This window comes from Alligator sinensis, unplaced genomic scaffold, assembly GCF_000455745.1.
Source record: "Alligator sinensis unplaced genomic scaffold, ASM45574v1 scaffold784_1, whole genome shotgun sequence".
Taxonomy (NCBI): domain Eukaryota; kingdom Metazoa; phylum Chordata; order Crocodylia; family Alligatoridae; genus Alligator; species Alligator sinensis.
The window spans coordinates 799,949-824,623 of record NW_005842318.1 but is presented as its reverse complement, the minus strand read 5'-3'; the positions used below and the strand labels follow the sequence as shown (position 1 = coordinate 824,623).

The following is a 24,675-nucleotide window of genomic DNA, read 5'->3' as shown; positions in this document are numbered from 1 at the left end:
AGGAATGCCTAAGATCTTGAGGATGCAACATCTGTGACAGTATCTTTATCTTGCCAGTAACAAGGTGAAAATAAAGCACAAAATCTTTGCTGATTTCTTGCAAAATTGATCTCTTCAAAGCACTTTAAAACAAGACTGCAAACCTTAGACAACTAATAATCTCTAAATTAAAAATAAGCCACACTCAGGATATGGAGAATGGGAGGGAATTTATCATTAAAGCTTTTTGATTACATTCAAATTGTAAGTGAACCTCATTCATATTTGACACTAAATTCAATTGTTGCAACAAATGAGTTTTAAAATGAGTTTCCAGTGAAGTAAAACTAAATATTGTGTCCAATTAACTGAAATTATGGAAAAGAGTTAAGCTAGTCTTCTTTAATTTTCTAATGTTTGCGGGAGTTGGTTTGTTTTGGGGTTTTTTGTTGTTTTTGTTAATATCTGCTTTGTTCATTTTTTTTTTTCTGAATCCATACTGGATATGTCCATGAGGATGACTTTCTGACTGGCTTAATCAGTTATTTGTATTGGCCAAAAGAGGCTAAAATTATCTTAATTAGATAATATTGCTTGAAGATGTTCTTGTACTTTAATCGTGAAGGACACAATTTATTAAAAAATAAAAAGTAGATAACATATGTGATGTCACAAGTAATTTATCCTTTCTTTCTCCCTTACAACAAAATAATTTTTGCAAACAGAATAAATGTACCCCATAATTTAAAAAAATAAAATAAAAAAGCACTTATGTAATCTATTTTGGTTTTCCTTCCCACCATTTTGACTGATTGGACCTATATTTTTAAACATATTAAAGATAGTCTGCTGTGACTTTTAAGGTGTACTGATTTCAATTGTTTATTGTATAGAGCAATTTTTCTAAAAGCATTTACAATGGGTAAATATAAGAGAACCATATAGGACTTGAATGTCAGTCCTGTGATATACATTGTTAATGTACCTGCAAGCATACTCTTTGAGAAGGTATTCATACAGCTTCGTTTTAGAACAGAAGACTTAGAGAACAAAATTGTTATATCAATATCCTTGAGAACATCTTAACTTTTAAAATACCAAATAGGGAAGGGAGGAATAACCAGTAAATTACTGAAAGAATAATCTAGCATCAATCTGCTGGGTCTGGGTAAAGTGGGAGAGACAATACCAGAAACAGGTGGAAAGATTTTCTAAAGAACTAAGTTCTAGATTTAGATTTAGAAGCCATTTATTTGATATATTTGGGTGAAGCAGTCTTCCACATGGATTCTTATCCAAGTGTATGAACAAAAATCTTACAGAGAGCCATATAAACAAGATTTGACCAAACCCCTCACCCCACCTGCTGAAAGACTGCTTCACCCAAATATATCAGATAAACTGCTTCTAAACTGCTTTTGTTATGGCACAGTGCCTAGTGAAAAGATATATGCAGCTCCATACGGTTGCCTTAAAAATGTCCAGAATAGACACATTCTATTTTAAAAGAAGGCCACCAAGGTCATTCACGCTCTGGAGGAAATAGCCCTGCTCAATGCTGGCGGGTCTATATTAGTAACCTAGGAGCACAACCTGGTGTAGTCCGAGTTTTGGTAGACAGCCTTATGGGGAAAATCACTGAGATTTTTTGACCTTTCAGCTAAGAGAGATTTTAAATGATTTAGTTATGCAGGAGAAAGGATAAGTCTCTCTTCACATGAAACATGTGCAGTCGTGCTTTAATTCTCAGTGAGACTTTGGGGAAAAAACTGGTAAGTAAATCTACTGACTAACATGAAATGCCATGACAACCTTGGGCAGAAACTTTAGAGAATCCAGTGGAAGACCTATCCAGGTAAAACACTTTATTGAAGAAATCCACCAACAGTGCCTGGATTTCATCTGGAAATGATGACCACCATGAAGGTGATATGCAAGGGCAGATGGAGTGGTGGGCAGGTGGCCATCAATTCAAATGCTGGATTCATCAAATGATGGGTTCCCCACTGGTGGGGAATGAAAAGGTTTAGGTCTCACTGGGGAAGACCCCCTTTCAGATCTCATACTGAAAGGAATACCTTGGATAGGCCACAGAACATACCTGAGTAGAAGATGCTACTCAGACGCTACTCAGATGCTACTCATTCACAGATGGATAGTACACTCTGAAAGAAGCTAGGCACTCTTTGATAAAGATGAGGGACAGGTAAGCATGGTTCATCTCTAGTAGAGAATTTAAGATGGCCAAAATGGAGGCCTTGGAGGGAGAAATATCACAGCACAATATCACACTAGGATGCTGAAAACCTAGCATATTTAGTCATGAGAATTAAACATGCTCACCCCACTGTCAAGAGCCATCCAGGCATAATCTGGACTTGATCATTCACAGTACAATGTAGAAGCTGGCAAATTCTGTGACTGCCCCAACTGCCCTGAATAGCATGTAGCTTTGTCTCTTAAGAAGACCAGAGAACTTTCACTTGAAGGTGTTCACGTGCAATCCTCACTTAGTAGGGAGACATTCATCCTAATTACCAACACTTATTAGGAGGGAAGCAATAGGTCCTCTAATGGGTACCTTCACCAAATATGGAGTTACTAACAGAAGAATGGCCACCTTCATACACAGGGAATGCCTTCCAGGAGGATAAATTGATCAAAACCAACTACACTTATCATCCACTTATGCTCCATTCTTCTGTACAGGGACGAGGCTTAGCTTCTCACTGTTCGCCATGAGTCTAAAGTGTAGATTAAGAATAATTTGGAGATTCTCTGCTATCTCCTGGACAGATAACCTGTACTCATGATCAAAGTAAACAGCAATATTCTGTCTTAGGTGGGCTACAACCACTGTAAAAACATTGCAGCTGAGGGACTAACCCAGTATGTACACTTAAAGGGTACCTATACATGAGTTGGGAGGCTGCTGTGATGCACTGTAATTACACTGTAATTACAGTGCATCAGAGCAGACTCAATTAATCAAGTCTGCTGGAGCGTGATAATTACTGTGCTCCAGCCAGCCTCTGCATCTTGTGCATCAGTGTCCCTGTGCTGCAAAATGGCAGCGGGGGTGCTTTAACTAAAGCTTGTTGAACCAGCTTTAGATAAAGCACCCCTGCCACCATTTTGCAGCACAGGGATGCTGATACACAAGATGCTCCATGTGCTTTAAGTAGAGTGCCCCCCTCCCACCCCAACTCATGGAGCACATGTAAAAGCAGCCAAAGGCACCAGTTCAAGCTCACTGATAGTAATTGCAAGTGTATATATTGGATAGTAGTAAATCTATTATTATTTACATACTACCAAAAACATGCTTGGTGCTTTACAGACATCTACAGGTTCCATCCAAAAGAGAGACTAAAATCTAAACATGTAATGTAAAAGATAAGCAACTGGACAATCATTGTTCATGGCAATAAATATTTCACAAAGAACTAGAAATAGTAATAACTAGAAATATTAATAAGAGGAAATAATATAAAATCTAGTAATTACTAGATCCTTTTTACATATATAAATAAGTTGTCTACAAGGAAAATTGACTGACATACAGAACAGCATTTGAAGTACATTAATTAATACCATATACTCTGGAGAAATTTCTGTGACAATGAAGTCATTAATGGAGGGATGGATGAATGGACAGATGGGTGGATGGATACAGAAACAGACAGACAGACAGTAATAAGTGAGGGTGGAGTATTATCTTTCTTACCTTGTTTGTAAAGCTTCTGATTTTTCTGAATTATCTATAGACATGACAAAAAGATTAATAAACCATATGAGAGAATATTGGTACATGGGCTCAATGTTGGCTAGATCAGCAATTGAGAAAAACAAAATTGATGAATGAATAGCAATCGGACGGTAGCCCATTCGAGTAGCATCGATCTGCTTTTCTGTCTCTTCAGCTACAGCTTGCTTCTCAGAAATCTCATTAGCCAGAGCTTTGGAGGAAGATAATATCTTAATGGCAGTTTCATCCTCTAAAATATTTCCTTCTGAAGCTGAAAGAACTTCTAAAATCTTGTCTTCTATTTCTTTTAGTTGCCTAAAAGAAAACATAACTTTCATATAGAAAAATTATAGGTATGCTCCATTAATGCACATGATGTATAGTTAATATATGCAACCCATAGATTTTTATTTTTTATAAACCATTTACTTCAGAATTAAGCTGTTTTCTCATCTCTTCCAACCAAATTCATGCTTTATTTTGTGTGAGCAACTTAGATATATCCTAGAGCACAAAATGATTCCATGAAAAAGAAATGGGTAACAAGTCTAGTATAGACAGCCTTCTCTAAAAAGTGTATACTTCATATTGCTTCAGGCAGAAAGGGACTCTGAGCATTTACAACCAGAATGCTCTAGCCCAACTCTGGTTAACACATTTCTAAAAAGCACCAGTTATGAAAATAATAGATTACACCCATGTCCCATTTCCCCGTAACTTCTGGAGACTCATCAACAAGCAACATCAACTCAGGGAAAACATAAAAATGGAAGCCAAGATCTAGCTAAACCTTTTAGGCTGTATGCTCTAGGCATAGTGAGCTCCACCAGCACCCTGGACAGAGTGCCAACCACCAGAAAGCAAAAGAATGGCAGGAGGGGCTGGGACGGGGGGCGTGAAGAGTCTTACCAACAACACTTCTCTCTGCACTCTGGCAGAAGCTTCTACTGAAGCTGGGAAGCAAGCTCATCAAACACCAACTTCAGCAGGGGACACCAAAATGTTCCCCCTTCAGGGGTGCATCCACACAAGCACGCACGTGCCTCTTGCCCTGCCTCAAACCCCTTTGAGTTGGGCCAACAGGCACATGCAGGAACAAAAAACTGTTCCCCGCACTGCAAACTTGCAGCACAGGGAGAAAATTAGATCCCTGGATATCCAGGGGTCTAAAAAAAATCGTTGTTTAAGAAAGCGGCATTTTAAAAAAGTGGCAACTGGAGGCTGGGTCCTCCACAGAGATGCTCTGGCTGCCAGAGAATCTCTATGGTTGGCCCTCGCCCTGGTGCTGAAACACACGGCCGGTGAGGTCGCATGTTTCAACACCAGGGCTCCGATGCCGGTGAATAAGGGGTCGGGGGGGCTGGAGGACAGGGGAGGGGACCATGGGGGGACCTCTGACAGCCCAACCCACTCCCCAACCCCCCCGAGCTCCCTGAGCCCTGCCGGGGCTGGCCCCTCCCCCTGCCAGCCTCCCCTCAAGGCCCCCCCACATATATCCTACTGCATATACCTGCACTTCCCACAGCAAAAATCCCAGGGGGTGCCAGTCCACTCGCCTTGTATACATTACTGGGCACAGGGCTGCCTGGTCTATGGTTGGGCTGCACCTGCTGTAGCAAAGACTCTTGGGAGGGTACTCTCGTACCCCTGCTAAGTTGGTGTTTGCTGTGGGTGCCCCACTCACCCTCCTCATTTATGCTACTGATGTTCACAACACAATTCCCTTATATTTCACACTGTTTTTCCTGCCTCTGGAAAAAAAAACCCACAACTGGTGCCCTCCAAATCAAACCTATAACTAGTTAGATGCCTGATTTTGGGCGCTATATATTTAAAAGATCACATCTACTTCTTTTCTAGAACCAGACTCTTGATAAAAAGGAAACAGGACATCTTTCTTCCTATTGGATGAAAAGATTTCAGGATTCTGATATAATAATCATTCTAAATATTCAGACTTCTGTGCGTAAGGAAGAAAACAAGTGGGCACTCACCTGTTCATCCTTCAGGCCTACAAATCTTGATTTCTTTTGTTAAATTTGTTGTACAACATACAACCACAAGTACACAAGAAAGGATTTCAAAATGTGTGTCCTGACTTATATTAGGGGAATAATTTATAGTATCCTAATATATATAGAGAGAATTATTAATATTCTCTTCAGCTGCAATCTACTTCAGCCCTAGCTAATGAAGTTATTTTAATACCTTTTATTCTCAGCTCCTTGCAAGATTAGAGCTTGCTTTTCTTCTTCCAGATCTGGTCTTTCTCTTGCTACCACAATTCCAAGTAGTTGATCCTGCAATCCTTCTGGGGTGATCATGAAGTTCAGCAATGTTACCTGTTAAATAGATTTTATTCAAATACACAATAATTAGGGACAAATTAAAACAAAATGTTCCATCTGTATGATCAAAGAGCTTGGAATTGGCTCGCAGGTCCTTCCTAGCTTGTTTTACAAATAGGATCAGAGGAGTTCAAACAGGCAAGGAGATATGACCATGGTCCTTGTGAGCACATGGCAGGTCCTTATTAGTCCTCTGCTGTGTCAAAAACTCCAAGGTGTGATTCTGGTACCCCCTCACAGTCAGCACCCAGGGCTGGTACCCTGCTCACCATAGTTACATTACGAGATTTTCCTTTTTCCTTTTGGAAAGCAGGGCCAGGGGGGTGTGAAGCCACCACTTAGAGGCAGCAGCATGGGGTGCTAGAGGAGGGGGACAGAGGGGATGGTGGGGCAAGTTTCCTACCACCCCCCACCCACTCCTGGAGGGCAGCAGCAGCACAGAATGGTGGGTGGTGGTATTCAGTTCCCCCCTGCCATCATTCTTGATAAAAGATCTTTCTCTAAATATTTTCCTGTATCAAAGAACAGCTGGAAACTAACTTACAGTTTCTTTCTGCTGATTTCAAATTACTTTACAGGCAGACTTTTTATTTCATTTTCAGGATTTTGTGCTCCAATATGCACATTTTTTAGTCAAGTTATATGCACTTGTGTTCTCCAGCTTCCAACAAGAACTTATTTAACTTATTATAGGTTGATGATTCACAAAGTTTGAGTATTAGATAAAAAAAACCCGTTATCAAATTATAAAAAATCTGGGAACACTTGTTTGTTCTTATATGTACCCAAGGCATGAAGTCTAGCATTGCTTGAGGTCCTGTTCAGGGCTTTTACTATGGAAGCAAATCTCTAGAAGATAGTAGAAAACTTATTTGTATGTGCACAGGGCTCCTATATTCACTCCCATTAAATGTTTCTTTGCTGAGAGGTGACTAAGTAAAAGTGTCAAAAATTTACATGACTAAATTAAATTTCTGAAAATATGAATGATAGCATTGTGAACAGTAATATTAGAACTGACAAAATATCAGCACCTGTAGATTATGACAGTACTTCCAAGAAATTTCAAGAACAAGAAGAAAAGTAGTAGTAGTAGATGAAAAATCAGATACTAAGTATTCTTCTCAACCTGTACCCGATGGGGACAGCATTGTTAATTAGAATTGAGCAGAATAAAATGGCACAGTAATTTTCAAGACTTTCACCTTAACAGATGTTTCAGGAAGATAATGTGGATTTCTCAATTTGGTTGTAATATAAAAGCGGAAGTCAGGAGCATATTCAATGGTGGAATCACCAAGACGAATGCATATACTACCAGACTGCTTAAATGTCTGCTTGAGTAGAAGCGGTTCTAGGATAGGATCCAATTCTTCTCCAATATTTTCCAGCAGCACTTGAACACAACAATAACAACATTTTTATGCTGTCTTAACAAGATACATTACTTCACATCCCTCTTTGTACTTACGTGAACAATAGTTATTACTTTTGCAATACATGAAATACAAATATAGTCTAAATAAATATATATAAATATTGCAAAGCCTTCTTAAATAACATTTCTTTATTTAAAAAAAAAGCAAATAGATACATTTGGTTTGTGGTATTATACTAAAAGACCTTGAATTATACTGTGGATGAAGTATAGCAACTTTAGGCTGGGATTTTCAAATTCAGTGACTTTGAGGTGCCTAATTCTAGCCTTAAAATTCACTTTTGCTTCCATACAGAGATTGAGAGAATACAAAGATATAAAGAATGCTCCACATCTAAAATACACTATGATTTTCCTAATTCATCATTTTAGATGAGGTATGTATTATGAGAATATTATCATGAGTACTATTTTACTTTATAAATTGTCACTTCTATGCAGGAGCAGGCAACCTGAGTGCTAGTTTGTTACACATTTCTTTACAAATTAAATGAAAACAAAATGGGGTTTTTAGAAGGTTAATGTAATACAGAAAGGCAAAGGATAAGGCCAGTGTCAAGCAGGTAAAAGAACTAAAATAAAGGGAAGAATTACAATTTAAGATTTTAGTAGGAAAAATCCCATTGCCTGCTATGATGTCAACTACTGTATTTACTCAAATATAAGCTGACCTTCCCTCTCCCAATAATTAGATTCTATATATGAAAAATATATAAATTTGTTATAATTTTCCAGGTACAGAATCTAAGCATCACAGGGTTGTCTTAAATCCTCCCTCTCCCCCACCCCACTATATCAGGGAAAGTAGCCACTGGGGCGGTCAGGTGTCTGGGGGGCTCAAGTAGCCCCCTTGCCTTCTGTCTGCCCCACTTCTTCCCCCTGCAGCTGTCCTGTACCACCTGCCACCTGCACTGCCCAGGCCCAGCTCCCCACAGCCTCTGCTCATAGGCAGAGGGAGAACATTTGGTGGGGGGGGGGACTGAGCATGTGCGCACATGTGCATGAACGGCACCCCCCAGCAGCAAAGTCTGTGAGGGGAGGTGTGGTGGGAGAGGAAGAGGGAATGGGGCTGGGGCTGAAACCAGGCAGGGACCGGGAGGGAGCAGAGTGGAGCCAAGCCCAGGATTGGGGCAGGGGCCCGATGTACCCATGCAGCCACCCCTTCCTCCGGGCCTGGGATCATTGCCCAGTGCCAGTGCCAACAAACCTGCTGAATCCCTGCCTGACCCCAGCCCTAGCTGCTTGCCCACACTGGCCCCAGCCCCACACCATCTGGGGGGGCCCAAAGTGGGGGACTGGAGCAGGACCAGCCTCAGCTGCACTGCTGGACCAGAGTGGATGGAGCCCCCATGCCTACTCCACCAGGCCCTGCACAGCCAGAGCAGGGTGGGGCATGGGATGGAGCCATGGCTCATCCAGGGGGCACAGGAAAAAGGTGGCAGCTCCCTCTGCTGTGTACACCCAGATGGCATTGTGGGTACATGCCCCCGATCTGCACGGGGCAGGGCGAGCAGCCACTGTGGGCTGGAGTTGGGGCAGGGCCAGGCTCTTCCTGACAGGGGGGCCATGCTATGCTGGAGTGGATGGCAGTGGCGCTGGGAGGGGGGTCGGGTGGGCTCTGGCAAATCCTGGGGTGGCTGCAGGCACCCCCCCACCCTTAGCCTCTCTCCCAGCACCACCACCACCACCCCACTCCCAGTGTAGCACAGCCCCCCCTCCACCCGCTGGAAAGAGCCCAGCACAGTCCCGGCCCTGGCCTGCAGTGGCAACCCACCCTGCCCCAAGCAGATCAGGGGCACGCACCCCCCATGCCTCCTGGGGAGTATATAGCAGCAGGAGCCACACTCCCCAGACAAGCCACTCGGGGCTCAGTCCCGCGCTGCCAGCTGAGTGGCCCCTGCCCCTCCCCCTGCTCCACGCCTGCTGCAGCCACTGGAAGCCCTTGTCCGGGCATCCTTGTGGCCCTATTGCTGCCCCACATTTGGGGGGGGCTAAGCCCCATTAGCCCCCCGTTTCCATTGCCTATGCCTCTGGTCCTCTCCCAATCCACCCAGTCTGTCATCACTACTGACTTGCTGGGCAGGTAATATAGCAGTGTCACCACTGCTGACTGGCTGGGGCAGGAGGCTGCTGTGGGTCTGACCCTGCCCCCGCCCTGGGCTCAGGGACAGTGTCAGAGCTGCAGCAGCTATCAGCTCCCCACTCCATTTGGTATGTGAATGTAAGACAAGGGTTTTTTTTCCCCATGCTGTTTGCGGGTGGGGGGTGTCTTATATTTGAGTAAATGTGTTACTAAAGTTCTAATATGGTTAATTAGATTCACTATCAATAAATAACATTTTTTCCTACAAATATATCAATATTTGGTATTTTTACCTTTCCTATAATTTTTTTGTTAATTGTGCCCTTTCTTGGTTTTTCAGTACTCTACAGTTTCTTTATTCAATCACTTACCAGGAGTTCCAAACTGAATGCAGTTTTCCAAGGTTCTCACAAATTCAGGGTCACTGAGTTTGATAATGTGCAAACTATTGGCTTTTTCCATATTTTTTATCCATTTGTTTGCTTGGCCCTGAGGATCTATCATCAGAGGCCACCTTCTTGCATTACTGAAGGAAAAAATTGGTATACATTGATTTTCAGAATTCAGTTATGTAGTTTTCTAAGCATTCACCTCATACATGCCTTTAATGCAGTTTACTTCATGTTATTTAGATACAAACATCTGCTTTCTAAAATACTAAGGGACACACTGATAAGTGGTTCTAGAAAACTTTGAGAAGCCATGTATGTGTCTTCAGGCCCTTTGTTCACAAAAGTGATCAAACCTTTCAGGGAGAGTACTTGAAATAAAAATTTACCACATACAACATAATCTTATCTGATCATTTTACACAACTTTAAAAATCTTTAAGGATTTTTCTTGTAGTTAAGGAATTCTTAATATATTCATGATATATATAACTGCATTTTCCAGTGAAAGAAAGATTTTACAACTAAGGCAACAAAAACAGAGAAAGTCAAGCAAATCAATATAAAGTGACCACATCTATGTGAGATGTTGACTGTACAGTAAGTAGTCTGATACTACTGCACAGTAGTGTTGCATGGCAAAAATTGTGATGCAATGCTACTGCACAGTAGTATTAGGCTACTGTGCAGTAGCATCACAAAAAAGGCATTCGTCGGCGCTACTGCACAGTAACTCAGGTTATTGTGCATTCATTTAGTACTTGTTTATACAAGTACTGAATAAATGCACAGTAACAACTATACAGTAGCGCCTCGTGTAGATGTGGCCAGTGTGAATGGCAGCATCTTGTTGTCTTAAAAATAAAGTGGTTACACTGAAAAACTTTAGAATTTTTCTTTAAACTAGCAACATTTGCAATATTTCCTAAAGAACTTAAGCTAAGTATTTTGGCATCTCAGGACAGTGACACATTTGAAGTACAATTATTGTAATTCTCGGATGAAAAAAAATCAAGACTCTAAAAGTACATCATTCTTCTTCACAAGGATAGCAAAAGCAAAAGAAACAACTCAGAGGTAGACTGAGTTCTATATCTGCACTGCATTGATCCCAGCTATTTGAGAGGGGGAACTGTTTTCTCCCATCACAAAAGTCAGATATGAATAATGTTTAAAACTTTAAAATCTATCCTGTTTTCTCTTTGTTTCATTTTCCTTTGCACCCTGACCAAAATAAGGTTATCAAAAATTGAGTTGAGTGAGGGCCAACACTTACTAGAAGTACTAATAATCAGTAGCATAACTAATGGGGGCCTGAGCAGGGCAGTAGCCAGGCATGCCGCCTTTGGGAAGAGGTACAAAAATAGCTGCTGCCACAGTGGCAGTTGGCTGTGTCAACAACTTTGGCACTGAAGCAGTTAGCATTTGCCCATGAATTGTCACTTCCCAGAACACAGAGCTGCCCTGCTACACCTCTGCTTATAACAGTAATAGTACTAATAACAACAGCTAATAACTGAATGGGAAAGGAAACGTTTACAGTAAAAAGTGTCTGAATTCCACCTATTTGGACATAAAAATAATATGTTCTTATTCAGCCTCAAAGTGAATAGATTCAGTTCAAAAGGATTGTCTTTTGGAACATCTAGCATTCTCTCTCAAATCACAGCATTTATGTAATTGAGGTCAACGACACTGCTATATTGTTTATTATTGTTAACATTGGCATTTTTAATGACATCTTAACTATATATCATTCTGATATTTTCTTTGCTCTTAAGTTTTCAGGGAAAACCTAGTAATGCAAATGTGCTGATATCTCTATTCAAATTTCAGCTAAAATAATCACTTAAATGTACTGCAACATAAAAAAGAGCTGCCCTAGGCAAAACTCTGATTTTAGTTAACATTTTCTCAGAAATATGGTAGTGCCCTGTAAACATCTACCATACATTGTAAGCTGAAAGGAACAAACACTAGAAAGTAACAGCTAGAATTAAAAAGGGACATGTTGCCAGTAGTTACAGATATAATGCATTTGCAGAAAGATAACACTGAGAAAAATCCAATCAGATGCAATTGATACTCCTGAAGACTAGTTTTGCAATTTCCACAATTATTTATTGGGAAATCATCCTTCAATCATTTATTCTAATCTTATCATTCCTTTAGAGAGGAATGACATAAATAGACATTCCTAATCATGTCAAGATAATGACATGGACAACTCACAACACTTGTACCCCTGGCCCAAATGCTAGAGACCAGGAAACTATTTACTAAGAAGGAATCCAGGGTTCAGCTACACAGTTCCAAAATATGTTATGAGAAACAAGTGTTAGAGCCTCCTATTTGGAAGATCTGCAAAGTAAGCTTCATTTCTTCTGCAGAGGTATCATTTGGAAGAAAGGTATTATTGGTTTGGTTCCAAAGTAGTTCTTTAAATTACACAGCTTTGGCTTTCTATGGGGAAGGAATATTTCCATTCTTACCTATTAGTATACTATAACATTTAAAACTCTGCTTTTTCTTTCCCCTTACTTTATTCACTTATTGTCATTTCCCATTAGTGATCAATGAGAAGCCGTGCTTCAGATGACAACATTTATCACCTGATGATTTTCTTTTAGTTAATATCTTTTCTCTTCATTCTAGTCCATCATGATCAACAACCAAACAAAATTTAAATCACAAATAGAAACATATATATATACATAAATAAGATATACATTTACTGCAAGATTAATTAATATATTATACCAAATTTATCATCTTAATGCATGTATTCAGCTGCTGAAGTATGTTTTTTGTGTACAATGCATACATATGCAGCTTTGAAAGCACATGTCTGATACCTTAACCTGTAGGCAAGGGAAAAGCTTCCAAAAATCCTAGACTGCCTCTAAATTCCATGTAAAAAGGGGATGTTAACACCATAAGGAAAGAAGAGAAAAGCTGTGCTGCAGAGCAAATGTTTCTCTTCACAGACCCGAAGAGGCCACTCCTATTGTTAAACTCATACAAGTTTGCTTTAGTATCCAAAATTTGCTCTATTTGAATCAGCTGAGTCACTTACAAGTAAAATGATCATTTGCTTGCAGAATGTTGTTATGCTTCCCAATATCAAAATTTCCAGTGCCATTGAATAACTCATGGGAATTAAAAGTGTAGAGTGAATTACTTTAGTTACTAGGAACCTTGAACAAAATGTATAGTAAAAGTAAAAATAATAGCCTTGTTTTCATTTGACAATTTGTATTTTAGAACTTGCTCTACAGTAAGAAAATGTGTTCATAAAAGAAATAACTGAACAGTGTGCTGTAAGAAGCTATTTAATGAAGACTATGCATGTACAAACCATTTTTTACTTACGAGGTAACGATACCATTATCTATAGAAAATGTGTCAGATGGTAATCCTGCAATGTTCCAAGCTCTGATTTTCACAGGTTCTCCCAAAGTATTTGTTAGGGAAAAATCATCTGAACAGGGGATGTCTCTTGTTTTACATAACAATGCCCATTCATTTGTTTGATTCTAGATGAGGAAAGAAAGTAAACGTTAGCTGAATCTCTGTAGTACCTTTGCAAGATTAAATTATCAATACTGTATTTATCCTGCAAACCACTGCTACAATACAGCAACTTTTTACTTAGCATCTAACTTTCTAGTGTCTGTCTAAATACTAAACAAACACACTTCTTCATGAATTAAGGTGTATTTGGTAAGAAAAAGCCCCCCTCCTCCTCTAACAGCCTTTCTGCTTGTTTAGGATTTCCAGAGCAGAAGGATACTCTAGTCATACCTTTTTCAAACACATCCTCACAAACACGACCAAAGAAAATATTACAGGAACTCTGCTGTTTGAGGATTTTGCTATTCAGGTAGGGGTTTTTTGTTTGCTTTTTTTTAATTTGCTTTTTTTCATTTTTGCTGATTAGCCAAACAACACTTTGGGACCAAACTATTTGGCTATATACAAGAGATTTTGTTTCTGAGCTAATCAATTTTTAATAATCATGAGCTTTCCGCTGAATTACGCATGTTCAACTAGTACAGATTTATCAACTAAAACTTTGTATTTTTCAAATTATTATTGACAATTGCCATAGTACCGTATTTATTACTACACATGAAAACGTATTAATTGAAGTGAAGGCTATTCAACTGAATTTCCTCTTGATTTAATCAATAACAGTATCAAGGAAGTTTTCAATTAAAGTAACAATAATAGCCACAGTGACCTCAATTCAAATGGTTTAAATCTATAATGGGTATCATAATACTCAAGCACAGTCAGACTTCTCACTTCCCTACAAAACCAGCTTGTAACTTCAACTTATGTTTAACCACAGTCCATACACCCAATTCTTCACAAACCCAATCAAACACACAGGTGCGTTGATAACCTGTCACTTGAATTCAACAGCAGGGAAAAAGAGGGAACAAGCAGTGGAGGAGTTCACCCCTTGTACTCAAGCCATGCAGAAGTAGTGGCTTCAGCCACAGCCCATACTGACATGCTCGTGAGCTCAGAGGACACAAACAAAAGTGACAATTTTTCCTGGATCTGGCCCCTGAAAGTGCTCTACAGCCATTACCTAACAAGTGCTTGGTGGCAGAGCACTTTAAAAGGGCCTGACCCCATGACAATCTGAACCCTCATTACATGAGGGTTCAGATGAAAGCACTCCAAAACAGAGCACCTTCAGTAACTTGTGCCTGCATGTGACACGAGCTGGGCAGGACTGACACAACCCAGCCCTGCACCCAGCACTGTTTTTAGAATGGGAGGTGGGAGAAGGAGCAGGGAGTTCACTCTGGGGGTTGCAGAGCCAGCACTAGAGCGTTGGATGGGTAGATTGGAGCCTCCCTGAAGTGGGGGGGCTCCAATCCAGCGCCCCCCCAACTCCAGCATAGGCTGGAGAAACCCCAGAATGGACCTCCCTCCCCTGCTTTCTTCACTTCCCATTCTGAGACAACACTGGGGGCCAGGAGACGGGGGGGCAGGGCTATAGGAAAAGGCTGCAGAGACTCAGCCTCTTTTTCTGGATCAGCTCCAAATTGTACCTTCCTTCCCCTCCCTCCTGACCCAACAGCTGACATCTATTGGGTCGGGAGGCTCGGTCTAACTCATGGCACTTTCTGTGAAGTGACATGAGTTAGATTGGGGAGCTGCATTTCTGCCTGTGCTCAGAGAGTTCACTGAGAATACAGCACTCTGGCAATGCTTTCCTAGGTAGCACTCAGCCCATTTCTGATTTTTAGATTTGGCTCATTTCTAAAAAAGGTTGAGTACTACTGTACAAGCCAATTATCACATCACTTGCCAAAGCAGTATATATTTTGATAGTATTTAGCATTTTAAAAGCAAGGGTGAAGCTTAAAACCCAAATCTGATTGATTTCCCATTTCAAGGCAATAGAAATCAGAAATTCAGTGTTAAAAGAAAATGTCTTCCAGGGATAGGTGGCACACATGTCAAATGAAGGACACAATAATTTAAACCCTAATTAAGAACTTCAAATTTTAAATCTTGTTCTTTGAAAAACTAGAGAAAATATACAATTTAGCTTTTTAGAACATAAGAAACTAAAAATGAGAAAATGTGAAAATATCCAGGAGATACAGGGAAAGCTGAAACAGTCACTTGATAAGCAAATAGTAATACCATAAACAATCACAAGGTGGCAAATATACAAGAATAAAAAATAGCTGATGAGACCACAGCTACTGTTGCAAAAAGGAAAAAAAAAACACTTCCATTCCATTCAGACAATGAGATTTGACCTAGGGACAATTCAACTGACTATCCTAAACTTCTTGCGTGAAACCAGGTGTGTCTTGTCACTTCTAAATGTAAAAGTAAAGTTAACTTTGTCCGTCATGGCTTCCAGGAATGGCATCCAGAACCCACACCATCGCTTTTCAGGAATATACTAGTAATATAAGAGTGTTGTCACTAGCTATTAAAGGAAATGCTCGGACCTACCCTCACAATCCATGCCTCATAGTTGATTATGTTTATCAATTACAGAATTACATGCTCTCAAAATTAGATAATTGGGAGTAGGAAAAAAACTGCAGGCAAAACAGGATCTTGCAAGGTCAACCAATAAAACAGCAATATCAAAATACAGATATTATGAAAAAACAGTGAATATTTGATGAACATTGAAAGAATTTTCTAAACAAAAAAAAGGTAAATATATATATAGTCAAAGGGGACAAGTCAAAATATGGAATGCAAAAAAGCATGCAGGTCCAATTCTTAGGTTTGAGTTTTCAACAGTGGTTATGGATTTTAGGTAACTCAATTTGTTCAGTAACACACTAGCCTGATTTTCAGAAGTTCTGACCATTCATTTCTCCAGCTTGGGTACTTAACTCCAAAAGTTAGGCCAAAAGTGCATCCAAAACTAGTAGCCAGTTGACAATTTTGGCTTCAGATCCAAATCCGTCAGTTTCCTGGCCCCACAAATTTCTTTTTACTTCAATAGGAATCACTCCCATTAAAGTCATTTCCACTGAAGTCACCCCTATTGAAGTCACTCCCAAAGAAATACTTTTTGTACAGTAGTTTATTACAAAATGACTGTAGTGTCATGGCACTGTATCTCTGTTTCTTGCTGTAAACAATCATTGCATTTTAAAAATAGTTATGCATTAGCTGCTGACCTGTGCTGCTGTAGACAGAGGACCTAATCCTGCTCCCACTGAGGTTAATGTGAATTTAGCCATTTGCTAGAATGGGAGCAGGTCAGAGCCATGAGACTCGAAGTTACTACTTACTGTCATTTCAGAGACTGGATGAGATAAGAGTAAACAATCTCAAGGATCATAAATTTCATAATTAGCACTGTTAGAATATAGCAAATAAATCTAACGGAAGACTTCCCTTTGGGATGTTTGTAACACTCAAAAGCCTGGAATGTGTTGATTAAAAATATGTACCTAGAGAGAGCTGTTTTTTCACTTCAAATGTTGCATTACATTAAAACATATTTTAAAAGATAAATTATTTGGCCGTAAGAAAAACTGATTAGTGTTGTTTTCTATACAAAAACCATATAGATAAAACAACTATGTTCATTACTTGTCTGTAGCTAGATGTGAAGGCTCCCAGATAAGCTACAATTCCTGATGAAATGAGTATATCTCCAGTCAAATTGATGTACTGCCTCCCCAGCTCCAGAGCAGTCTGGTTCCAGCGAGTTTTCTCACCCCCAAGGCCTCCAATCAATTGTTCTGCTCGCTGTAGCTTTTTGCTGCACAAGTCAACCTGAGAAACAAAAATAAACAGTGTATAATGCCAACATTTCTGTTGCAGCAGATTAGATTCATTCATTTATTCAGTCATTCATTCAGTTTATATGCTTCTCTTCCCAACAAAGGCTCAGATGTCTTGCTTTTAACAAGATGATGAATATTAAAGAAATATCCTGTAATTATATGCCTGTACATTTTTTTTTATTTTTTTTTTTATTTCAAGAAATAGAAAAAAGCTTCCTGTTGGATGTTTAAATGTCTGAACAGGAAGGAAAATAAGCTGTGTGACAGATTGTCTCAGTAAAAGCATGCTAAGGTCTGTGACATTTTAGAGTTATTCTTTCCTCCAAATAAATTATGAAGCTCTGTATAAAACATGGACTTCATAACAGTTTTGTATGTAATATGGAAAATACCAGTATTTAAGGAAGTGACCCATAGCTCAGAAGAGATAACATTTCTTTTTATGTGACAGTTATTCTCTCATGAAAGTAGATGCATTTTTTTCTCTCAAAACATCCTTTGTGAATACACATTGTGTATTGAGGTTTGGTTTTTTTTAAATCGTGGTTTTGAAAAAAATCTAATTTAACTGTAGAAATTGCGTAATAGGAAACTTCTAATCCACTTCTATTAAAATGTTATCCCCACTGGGCCACCTGCAGCTGTTCTGAGCAGCGGGGAGGTAGGGCAGGAAAGTTTGTTGTCCTTGCACCCTCACAGTCTCTGTATGCTTGTGGATAGTAATACACAGAGCAGTGTTATAATAAGTCATGTTCTCCACTTATCTCCAAACCTCTTTGTGTAGAGGCACAGACACATCAACCTTATAGCTGAGTTCTATAACATATAAGAACTAAGGATTTCCAATCCAGGTGCCCCAAATCCTTATAGTTCTCATGTACCAGAATCTTACTGGTTATATTCAGGAGGCAACTCCTTAAGTAATTATTAAATTTTAATATTGTTTTAAAAATATGTGTTGTCTAAACCAATGCATGTACATGTTTTACATTGAAACAGAATTATTTTCTTAAGCACTGACTTATTAAGAAGTGAAAGCAGGTTAGAACTTTTTTTTGTCTAGAACAGGTGACAATCATTTTTTAATCGAATTTTGTCCTCTGAGCAGCTACAAAAAATAGGTAAAGTTTAGGATCTAGTACTTTTTTTGTCTAATATTCTAGACCAGGGTTTCAAATTTGGCTTCATGGGCTGAATCTAGACCATGGTGGTTCCATGGTCTAGATCTAGACTGTGGGTTTTCTCACCAGCCTGACAACCCACAAGTAGAGAATAAACAGCATTAACTTCCTTGGTTACAGAGCCGCTCTGAAACAGGAGCTCCAGCAGGTGCTACAGAGGCTCTGGCAGCTGTGGTGATAAACCCCACAGGCAAAATTCTGCCCATGGAGGAGGTTGGACCAGCCTATGAGAAGGCCTGAGATCCAGATGACCTACCTGCACAGCCCAGATGCAACCCATGGACCATGAAGCCTGGCTCAAGCAGTGCTTGAAGGGCATAAAGCTGGGCAAGCAGCTGCTCTGGGGCCGTGCCAGGGATTTTGCAGTGGTGACAGCATGGTCTGGAGCCAGGGCAGAGCTGCAATCCACTGCCTGCATACCCTTGCCCAGGGTCGGGGGGGTCAGAGCAGGAGCAACCAACAAAGCTCAGAAGCATGGAAAAATACCCCATAGTAGAACTGGCTACTATGGCTTATTGTCAGGGATTAAATTATCAAATGACAAATTTCCACTACTGCTCTAGCAATTTGCTTCATCATAACCTTTAAAGTGATGGGAGTGTAGTAAACGCTTTACAGCACCACCATTTTCTGCTGCACTTGTCAAGGTGTTTTTAAGCCTTCTTCAGAGGCATTGGGTATTGGATACTGACCTTGACTGGGGTGTGCCAACGCTCCTGCTGGGACCAAAGCCAGAGGTTCCCAGCTAGACGGTCTTGCTCCCTGCTTAGGGTCAGAGCAATCACCATATTTGGGGTCAGGAAGGAATTTTACTTTATGGTCAGTCTGGTATGAACTGTCAAAGTCTTTGCCTTCCTATGTAGTGGAGGCCATGGCCCTCTACCTGGGATCTCATGAGCATATACTGACAACATTTCATAGAAACAGGACATTAGCAGGACATTAGCTAGCATGACAAGCAGGACACCCTAACCTGTGGCAGGTTAGGGAATCAGTCCGTGTTGTGTCAGGGTTGAGGGTAGTCTTATGATGAGTTTAGATTATGGGTTGGATGAAATGGTTTGGTTAGGGATAATCCTACCTCAGGTAGGGGGTTAGACTAGATGATGTCTGGAGGTCCCTTCCAGCCCTTGTTCTCTATGATTCTATGATAAGATGGGGGTATGGGAAAATGATATCAACAGGGAGAAAATGATGATGTATTCCATTTATGATTCACTTGTCGCATACTTATTTTTATGATATGCCCACACTGTCATTTAGAGTGAACAGCTATCATGCTAGCCTAAAATGGGGGAAGTAGGAAAGGGATATAGGGATGGCTTTCTTCCTAGCTAGCTTGGAAGTTAAAACAGAAATTCCATTGGGTAAAAAACTATATTTTAAGCAAGATTTCTTTTTAAATATCAGCATTAGTAACAGTTTTCTCTCTGTATATTACATACCTGATTTTCCAGATCAGCCTTCTCCTGCTTCTTGGATTCTAGTGCCCGTTGAAGAAGAGCCAATTTGTCCTGAACTTCTTTTAGGGCTGCTTGTTTCTTTCTAAGACCATCCATGGCAATCTTCAGTTCCCCTTCAGCCTGATTCAGCTTTATCTTTTTGGGGGCAACAATTTTTGCCACTCTAAAATAAATGCATAAATTAAATTTAAGCAAATATACAAGTTATACACATCTTTCTATTACTATACATATACAAATACACTTATACTAGGTCGCTATTTAAAAGCCAGCGTGAGCCAGATAAAAGAAAATGCCAGCATTTCAGATAACAACTCCATTTTGTCAGTGAATAAGACTTTTCAAGTGGCAACCAATATATATTTCATTATTTGCTTCCATTTTTGTTGACCCTGATGGCTGAAACAGCAAATGGCTTGAAACATTTTTTTGCAATACTTCCTGTAAGTTTAAAAAAGCAGTATAAATATTACTGGATAGCCTTCTAAAATATGAGATGACTAAATATGTACATCTTTTAAACAGTTTTAAACATTTACTTTTTAAACATTTTGTATTTATAAAATTACATTCACAGTCATTTTATATATACAAATACAGTAGAAAAAAACCCTTCTTTTTCATAGTAAGATATATTTCCAGGCACAAGCCATTTTTGAAGTTTTAAAATATTTGTATATTCATTGTTGTAGACAGAAAATTTCAGATAATTCGCAAAGCCTACTGAAAACAAATATCTTACCTATAAAACTGTGTGAAAAATAAAAATGAAAAAGTGATGTCTATATTTCTAGATCAGTGATTTTCAACTAGGGTGTTGCAAGCAGGGTGCCAGTTCCTTATTTTGTCAAAAGCAGCATACCTCCATTAAAGTCTGTTTGCTTCAGCTGAATAAAGACCTGGTCTACTTTATTTAGCTAAATTACTTTCTATAGCTGCCTACAATGTTCAAAGTTGCTCATCATATAAGATGGTCCAATAGTATGAGCTAGTATATTAAAATGTGTTACACTTAGTAAGAAATCTTCCTATAACATTACTTAAACTTCTGATTATGAGCAGACCTTAGGTATATATGAGGTTTGATAGTTCAAGGCAGTCTTTAGATGTATTAAAATAGTACTTTAAATTGGTAAGGTAGAACACAGCAAAAAATCAGCATGCTCTTTTTCAGAAGGGGCAGTCACCATAAGTAAATACAAATATAATACTAAAAAAATCTTCCAATGTCAAATTCAACAACACTCTCAGAAACTGGCTATTGGAGTCTTAGTTTTCCCCAACAGCATTCTAATAACTTCTCCTCTAAGCACATATGTAAAAGGGTGGCAAAACTAAAGTTAACCTTCTGCCTTATGGTGATATAATTTTGCTTCTGCACCCTATTGAAAGCACCTGCATCTAAAAATCAGACCTTTTCTATAGTTGCTTTAAAATCTTTACTAGTGTATTATCAAACTAGGAAGAATTTCCAACAAATTTAAAATCCCTTAATATTAGAACAAACTAAATACATTCAGATTTAACTGTAATACAAATGCTTACTTATCATACGAATCCATGGCTATGACCCATTTGCACAGGCCCTCAGCTGCTGTGGAAGCATTTCGAATCTTCTCCGGTACAAACTCTGGATTTGTGATATATTGTTTCCTAATTATAGCCATGTAAGCTGGAGGAATGTTATCCTTGTCATATTCATGAAGTGACTGTAGAAATCTTATGTCACCCAAAAGTCTTTTAGCCGGACCCCAGAAATCCTCTATTCTTTTCCCTGAGCCTGATGGATCTGGGATTTTATCTGCTTTTATGCCTTTCAGGATACATATAGTTTCCATAACGAGCTTGACACCAGCAGGAGGACTCTTCATGGACTTCACTACTGTGATATCCTTAAAATAAAAAGCATACCTATCACCTGTTTTGGATCATGGTTAGGCTGAATTTTATACTGTATAACAATCATCTTGTTTATGTTACAATACTGTTTTTCTATATGTTTGTCCTATTCTTAGAGCTGATAAGTTCACTTAAGATATGATTCCAAGATCACAACATAGAATTAATATACACATAGTATCAATATACCTTATAACAATTTCTTTAACACTTGCATTTTAAATCTTTCATTGGTAGGCATAGAAAGAGACCAATTCAGTATTTTCTTTGCTTGTTCCTTGTTAAGTGGGGTGGCCAACCTGTGACAGGGGTGCCACAAGTGGCACAGGCAATCTCTGTGTGGCACATGGCAGATCAGGGAGGGATCAGGGAGCACAGTGGAAGATAGTGTAGGGACAGAGAGCAAAGTAGCAGGTTAGGCAGGGAGTACAGGGAAAGAAGCAGAAAGCAGAGCAGCACATCAGACAGAGAGCACAGGGCTGCAAGCAGAAAGCAGAGCATACCGTAGTACGACAGAGAAGTTCCTGATTTCAAACAGGAACTTTTTGTGGTGGATCCATTATCTTTGTAGTGAACAGACAGCTTGAACATATGTACACTAGCTTTTTGCTGTAAGGGCATAGGGAGCACTACCAAAGTTATGCGTGCCCAAGGCTTTAGAACCATGCTCAGTCAAATGAATCAGAAAGCAGAATGGCCTTCTGTTGCACCTTTGAATGGACACAGAGATTAAGATCCTCATCTCTGACCAGCCACTTTAGGCAGAAGGCAGGGTAGATTTGCACCTTTAAAGACTAACCAAATCATAGATGTATAGCATGAGTTGCATCTATGGAGACCTATAAGCTCTTTCACAACCCAAAGTGGAAGCCAGCTGGGGCTGGCAGAGATTCCCTCACCCCAGCTGCAGGGTCCAGTGTATGGAAAGTGGAACTGTGGCTTGCTGTGATAGGGAGTTATCCCAGGACAACCTCAGTCTGTTGAGTCTGTTCTGTGGGGCAAGTGGCTGAACAGTGGGGAGGAATGCCAGGCTCTGGAGGTCCCCCATGGACAGGTTTGTGACAGCGGCTACAGTTTTAAGATTGCATTGTAATTGTAGGAATCCTCCCCGCACCTTTCCAACCCTTTGTATTCCAATCACTGCTTTCTATTAAGCTTCTCTTCTTCCTGCAGTCCCTTCACAGCATCTGATGAAGTAAGCCCTCTGCTACACATCTCTGACTTAGTCTATAAAAATGGAAATCTACCCTTGCCTTCTGCCTGACTTCAGACTAACATGGCTAACTACCTCTCTCTACCAGCCTCTTTAGGCAAGACAAAAGGACTGACACAAAAGGACAATAAATCCCCAATTACAGTAGATAAAGGATCCTCCCAGCTCAGACACTATGGAAATCTTCCTTCTGCAAAACCCTTTGCAAGTTCTGATATAGGAGGGTATGTTTTGCACAGGGCCACAGAGTGAAGCATTACAGAAATGCCAAGAAAAGCTGTGGTCCACAGAATGACTACTATCCATGGCACTACCTATGTTACAGGAGGAGGGAATCAGCCCAGGGTTACAAGGCATAAAGCTTAGTTCTCATCCCTCCTCCTGGGCTACAAGTTCTGCACTGGGCCTTTAAAAGGTCCAGAACAGAATCTGTCTCAGTTTCTAAATTGTGAAAAACAGTTTTTGATCCAAACAGAGGCTGTAGATAATACCTGGCAAATCAGCATGCAGTTTTGCTGAGGAAGCAAATGGGGAGAAGCAAATTATTTTAACACGTCATTTGTTGATTCAAAATATTATGATTATGAATTTTAAAATGGCTGGAAAGAGAAATATTTGGTTTTATGCTACATGAAAACATTAGTATTATAACCCAATGATTAGGAAAGTTATAACTTCAAACAGGGAAGGAAAATAAAAGAATATTTTGATTTTAACACTGAAAACTGTTAAGAAATATAAAATGCTACTAAATCATGCATCTTTAAAATGAGTAGCAATGTGAAATCTAATAATTATTAGTTATGAAACATGGTAAATATCTCTCTGAAAGTCGGCAGCGCTCAATGAACGACTGTCCAGAATGTATATACGTCCTATTAGCTGTACCTGTGCAGTCAGTGTGTCAAGAGCAGCTAAAGCACTTTCTAGAATCGGCAAGGCTTGTGCCAAATCAGCATCACATTCATCTTTGATTGCTTTTGCAGCCATGGCCTGTTCATTTGCCACTGCTTCATCAGCTTTCACTATTTTTTCAGTTTTAGCTACTTCCAAGGATTCCTTCTGAATAACCACCATCATCTCATCAACTTGTTTGCTAGCATCTCTTAGCTGAGGCTGCAGGGCTTCCAGTTCAGACTGCATTGAGGCCACCTGTGATGCAGCAGAATTCAACTTCTCCAAGCCAACTTCATACCTTTTTTTCATTTTCATCACCTCACTAGAAATAAACAAGTAATGTTTAAATTTTATATACATTTTAACAAGACAGACACATAATTTTAGCCCATTCCACAAATTCCTCAGAATTATTAACATTCAAACATATTGATATCTTTTCTCTGCTCATTAGTTGGCACAGTATATCTTGGGCCAGATTCACAGGTACACAAAAGCTAAGTACAGATGTTCATGGAGGTTAGGGGAAGAACAGATCAAGTCAAAAACAGGCACCTGATTTAAGGTAAGTTGGGATGGGAGGGGTTAGCAGGAGCAGGGAGATTGGGGAGATCAGGGGGGGCAAGCAGGCTTGGGGGGATCGAGGAGTCTGTAGGGGCAGCACCCATGGGAGGGGCAAGCAGGATCTGAAGGAGGGAACAGGGGGGCAGAAAGCATGCACTAGGACCCTGGCGGTGCCTCCTCT

The 24,675-nt window shown here is 39.8% G+C and overlaps 1 protein-coding gene across 1 annotated transcript in view; it reads right to left on the bottom strand.

Moving 5' to 3' along the window:
• DNAH7 (dynein axonemal heavy chain 7) overlaps positions 1–24,675 on the bottom strand; it is a 214,406-nt gene that overhangs the window by 45,141 nt on the left and 144,590 nt on the right. Inside the window, exons 43-51 of the mRNA XM_006028533.2 lie at positions 23,922–24,252; positions 21,467–21,813; positions 19,904–20,084; positions 17,081–17,266; positions 13,358–13,521; positions 9,968–10,122; positions 7,281–7,471; positions 5,936–6,069; positions 3,707–4,042 (exon numbers count right to left, since the gene is read on the bottom strand). Of these exons, the coding sequence (XP_006028595.1) occupies positions 3,707–4,042; positions 5,936–6,069; positions 7,281–7,471; positions 9,968–10,122; positions 13,358–13,521; positions 17,081–17,266; positions 19,904–20,084; positions 21,467–21,813; positions 23,922–24,252 (2,025 nt within the window). The remainder of the gene's footprint in view (positions 1–3,706; positions 4,043–5,935; positions 6,070–7,280; positions 7,472–9,967; positions 10,123–13,357; positions 13,522–17,080; positions 17,267–19,903; positions 20,085–21,466; positions 21,814–23,921; positions 24,253–24,675) is intronic.